Source organism: Lolium rigidum, chromosome 4 (genome assembly GCF_022539505.1).
Source record: "Lolium rigidum isolate FL_2022 chromosome 4, APGP_CSIRO_Lrig_0.1, whole genome shotgun sequence".
NCBI lineage: Eukaryota > Viridiplantae > Streptophyta > Magnoliopsida > Poales > Poaceae > Lolium > Lolium rigidum.
This window is the reverse complement of record NC_061511.1, coordinates 133,732,335-133,737,653: the sequence shown is the minus strand read 5'-3', so window position 1 is coordinate 133,737,653 and position 5,319 is coordinate 133,732,335. Positions and strand designations below refer to the sequence as shown.

The 5,319-nt window shown below is 43.4% G+C and overlaps 1 protein-coding gene across 1 annotated transcript; it reads right to left on the bottom strand.

Moving 5' to 3' along the window:
- Positions 1 to 1,451: 1,451 nt before the first annotated feature.
- LOC124649010 (60S ribosomal protein L39) lies at positions 1,452 to 2,383 on the bottom strand. The gene is made up of 3 exons (XM_047188694.1): positions 2,310 to 2,383; positions 2,111 to 2,214; positions 1,452 to 2,020 (listed from the first exon to the last, which is right to left on the bottom strand). The coding sequence occupies exons 1-3, from the start codon at positions 2,310 to 2,312 to the stop codon at positions 1,972 to 1,974; spliced, it is 156 nt and encodes a 51-aa protein (XP_047044650.1). The 5' UTR covers positions 2,313 to 2,383; the 3' UTR covers positions 1,452 to 1,971.
- Between the last annotated feature and the right edge of the window lie 2,936 nt (positions 2,384 to 5,319).

Sequence of the window (5,319 nt, the reverse complement as noted above, 5' to 3'; positions counted from 1 at the left end):
CGAGTTTGGTCAGGTCAGCTGTGTGCTTTGGTCAGCTGCGTATAACCCAGACTACACTGATAGCCATTTTATAGAAGTCTACATCACATCAGTAGTTTATAGTTTAATACTTAAACATCCAGTCTGGCCACCCTAGTCGACTAATTAGACTGGCTCAGTCAGATTACAGTCTATTGATAGTTGAGTACTCCAATATCAATCGAAAAGCTCAAGTTCATAGAAAATGTTGTCCATTCAATTGTTTTGGATTTCAGCCGACAAAAAATATCGTTTAGACTTTGCTACAACATTAACTGGAGCTGAGAATACTTTCAGTAAAACTGATGCTCAGTAAGATCTCAAAAGTTCCAAAGGCTTGGACGAGCCAGACAAAACATCAGTTCATTTTCCTCTCTACATGTCTAAATCACATCTTGAGTTTCAGTTCATTTTCATACTTAAACAACCAGTCATATTAAGTGTTGCCTCCATAGTCAAGTAATTAGACTAGCTAGACAGATTATCAGTCAAATTCAATCAAAAAGCTTAAGTTCATAGAAAAATCTTGTCCATTCAATCTTTTAGACTTTACCCATATAAAAATTATTCTGAAGACTTCGCTACACCACTTAATGGATTACAGTGGGCTGTGAAAACATTTATTAAGCCTGATGATCAGACGAATCTCAAAAGTTACAAATGCTTTGGATGAGTCCCGTAACTTCAGTTCAGTTTTATAAAACTGGACGATGTAGTTTTGCAAAGACAAATGAGGACATTATCCTCCATTCAAACAGACTACTCCTATCATCAAACATAATTCCTCAGAAAACAAAGATAACAAATGACATTTTCAAAAAGATAATCAGCTAGGCACATATTGCAGAAGAAAGTAAATCTACCGTATTTGTGGGGGTACAGATGTTAAGCTGATAGACTGGGAATGAAGCACTCACACCTAGGATGAGCACTCCATGCAAGAATCTACAACATGGTCATCTAAAATTAAAACGTACTCCATCCGATTCATATTACTTGATGCTAATATGGATCAGAGGGAGTACTAAACTGTTATTTTTGGAAGCCAAGTCAATTACTAAGCAGCATGGCACTGCTAAAATAACTAATTACCATCCAACACACAAGCAGCAAAATTCATCACGGCAAACATTATAATACAGAACAGGAAATGAAAACATCTGAGCTAACTTGGGCACAATGAGACACATTAATAGAAAAATCGCAAGGCTCTTGTTAAAGGTAATGTTCAAGAAAGAACTTACATCTAAGCAAACATGGCCCGCCAAGCATATCTTCCAAAATAAGCTGTGAACTAAAGGTACACCATATGGTCGAACAAGATGGCTAATGCAGGTGAATCAAAATTAAGCTTCAGGAATAACTTGGAAGACATACAGACACATGGAAAGGGGTAGTTACTTAGCACAGCATGGTAACCACAGGACACCAGATTACTACCAATTAACATCATCCAAGTCTTAATTCATGTGTTAATTCAAAAAACTTAAGTCTTAAACAGAAATCCAAGCTAGCTTGAGCAAGTGAATTACAACACAACGATCATAAAATCGCAACAGGGTCTGCCAGAAAAAGATAAAACCTACATCCACACAGATGTGACTTGTACACCATAACCTATAGAATAGGCTGTGACCAATAAACACAAAGAGGTACTAAAAGATGACAGCGGCTTTCTAACAAAATGGTAGAGGGGCAACCATACTTTATGCCACAAACACAGAGACTAGTAGAATCAAAGTAGAGTAATTGGCAGTTGAACATAAATTGAACCTCAGAGATTTTTTGCACGACAGACACATATGAAGGGTTGTTTACTTAGCACAGCATGGTTTCCTCAGTACACCACCAAAATCTTAATTCAAACACCCTGGAATCACTTTCTAACTTAAGTAAACGCTGAAACATCCTGAAATGGCTTCCCACGGAGCAGTCGGCCGGGTTATCCCCTGCTTAGAACCCGAGCTTGGTGCGGCGCCAGTGCCTGCGCTTCGCGTTGTACCTGAATGAGGGAGCAGGACTGGGTCAGCATACCGGCACGCCTACGCTGACTCTGAATCGAAGAGAGGGGGAAGACGAACGGGGACTTCACCTGATGGTGTTGTCGGTCCTCATGCGGATCCAGTAGGGGATGGGGCGGTTCTGGCGCTGCTTCTTCGCCAGCTTCTGCTTGATGCGGAAGGTCTTGTGGGACGGCTGCGGAGGGGCGAGAAGCGGCGTTAGCTAATCGTTGAGACCATACACGAATGGGTAGAATTCCATGGAAATCGAGGAAGAAGATGATAGTGTACCATCGTTGCGGCGGCGGAGACGAAGACGCGCGGCGGCGGCGGAGAAACCCTAGGTGCGTGAAGTGCTGAAAGTGGTGAATGGTAGGGAATATATAGTTGAGGACGAATGATGGGCTTGTTGGGCCTGGCCTTCTGTTGCATAATTGTGATGATCCAAATGATTCGTTGGGCTTTGGTCGGGAAAGGCGCAAATTTTACTGTTTTTTTTTTTAACAAGAGAGGTCCCGAAGGACCTAGAGCTTCGTTGACATTTCAGCGGTGGCAGTATAAATTACAGGAAGAGTCCTGAGAAAAAGGAAAATTACAAATCGACCCAAGCACTTTGCACTAAGGACCTTAAAGAGTAAAAAAGAAACGCGATCCAGGCCAGCTCCAGATCCACCGCCGTCGAGGTCGCCGGAGTCAACCTTGCCACCGGGGACAGAACCACTTGGGGCATGGAGGTGGGAGCTAACTCTGACGATGCTTTTGAGCCTCCTTCTAGATGATTGGAGGTTGAGGAAGACTGATACGTCTCCAACGTATCTATAATTTCTGATGGTCCATGCTTGTTTTATGACAATACCTACATGTTTTGTTCACACTTTATATCGTTTTTATGCGTTTTCTGGAACTAACCTATTGACGAGATGACGAAAGGCCAGTTGCTGTTTTCTGCTGTTTTTGGTTTCAGAAATCCTAGTAAAGAAATATTTTCGAATCGGACGAAATCAACACCGAAGATCTTATAATTCCGGAAGCTTCCGGAGCACCGGAGAAAGGCGAGAGGGGAGCCGGGGGGCCCACCCCACGGGCGGCGCGGCCCAAGGGGGCGCGCCCCTAGTGTGTGGGCACCCCGTGGCCCCTCCGACTCCGCCTCTCCGCCTATTTAGTCGTCCCCGACCTAAAACCTCGACCCCGTTCGACGAAACCGGAGAAAACCATCCGGAGCCGCCGCCATCGCGAAACTCCAATTCGGGGGACGAAGTCTCTGTTCCGGCACCCTGCCGGGACGGGGAATTGCCCCGGAGTCATCTCCACCGCCGTCTCCACCGCCATCTTCACCGCCATCGCTGTCTCCATGATGAGGAGGGAGTAATTCACCCCGGGTCGAGGGCTCCGCTGTAGCTATGTGGTTCATCTCTCTCTTTATGTGATCTAGTTGAATATCATCTATGTGCTACTCTAGTGATGTTATTAAAGTACTCTATTCCTCCTCCACGGTGTAATGGTGACGAGTGTGTGCATCGTGTAGTACTTGGCGTAGTCTATGATCATAATCTCTTGTAGGTTATGGAGTTAATTATTACTATGATAGTATTGATGTGATCTATGCCTCCTTCATAGTGTGATGGTGACAGTGTGCATGCTATGTTAGTTCTCGGTGTAATTGTGTTGATCTATCTTGCACTCTAAGGTTATTTAAATATGAACATTGAATATTGTGGAGCTTGTTAACTCCGGCATTGAGGGTTCGTGTAATCCTACACAGTTAGTGGTGTTCATCATCCAACAAGAGGGTGTAGAGTGGTTCTATTATGTGATCATTGTTGAGAGTGTCCACTAGTGAAAGCGGGATCCCTAGGTCTTGCTTCCAAGCATCGAATCTCCGTTTGTTTACTGTTTTGTTGCATGTTTACTCGCTGCCATATTTTATTCAGATTGCTATTACCACTCATACTCATCCATATTACTTGCATCTCACTATCTCTTCGCCGAACTAGTGCACATATACATCTGACAAGTGTATTAGGTGTGTTGGGGACACAAGAGACTTCTTGCTTTGTGGTTGCACGGTTGCTTGAGAGGGATATCTTTGACCTCTTCCTCCCTGAGATCGATAAACCTTGGGTGATCCACTTAAGGGAAACTTGCTGTCGTTCTACAAACCTCTCGCTCTTGGAGGCCCAACACTGTCTACAAGAATAGAAGCACCCGTAGACATCAAGCACTTTTCCGGCACCGTTGCTTGCGGGAGGAAAGGTAAAAGGCACTCATACTCCGGTCCCGGGTAAAGTACTTTTCTCGGCGCCGTTGTGTGTGTGCTCGAAGCTATTTCCTTTAGATCCCGCAATTGCATCTTTTTGTTTCTTGTTTTACACTAGTAAGGCATAATGGACAACAATGAGCTTCTTATTTTATTTCCTAAGTTAAGACATGAATTGTGTGATGCGAAAATTAAAGAACCTATGGAACCTCATTTGCATGCTAGTAGCAATGTTATTGGTATGAACGCAATCACTCGCTAATGCTATGGATAAGTCTAAGCTTGGGGAAGCTAGTTTCGTGATCTTTTTAGCTTCCCATCCTTAGGGAGAAAATTTGTTCGATAATGCTTTATCTCCCATATGCGATAACTCTAATGATGCTTGTGATATTTTAAATCCACCTACCGCAAGTACTGCTTTCAAGATACCCATGAAAATTATTGAACGTGTTATTGATAACCGCTATGAAGGGGATGGAACTGTCCATCCCGGAGATCATTTACTTGTTTTTGCACGGATTATGCGGGTTATTCAAGTGTGCGGTATCTCTATGGATGAAGTGAGGAAGAAGCTATTCTCTTTTTCGCTGTACGGTAAAGCGGCGCATTGGTATAAATTGTTGAAGAATAGTCATTCTCTTGGTTGGGAGGAAATTGTACCTCTCATTTATTCTAAATTTTATCCTCCTCATGAAGTGCATATTGATAGGAATTATATTTATAACTTTTATCCTCGTGATGGAAAGAGTATTTCTCAAGCATGGGGGAGATTGAAGTCACTAATGCTCAAATGTCCTATTCATGAGCTCCCCAGTAATGTTATTGTTAACAATTTTTATGCGAGGCTTTCAGGACAACACAAGGACTATCTGGATGCCTGTTCAGAGGGATCTTTCACAAGCAAGGAGGTTGAAGCTAGGTGGGATCTTCTTGGTCGGATTGAGGAGAATGCTGAAGGATGGGAGAACAACAAAGGTGAAGAGTGATGGCGTGTAACTCACACGTTCGTTGGGAACCCCAAAAGGAAGGTATGATGCGCACAGC

What these genes read in the sequence shown, in the direction of transcription:
- LOC124649010 (XM_047188694.1), bottom strand. An exon ending in AGGACCGACAACACCATCAG is followed by an intron (nt 2,021 to 2,110) that starts GTGAAGTCCCCG and finishes TCCCTCATTCAG; the next exon opens with GTACAACGCGAAGCGCAGGC.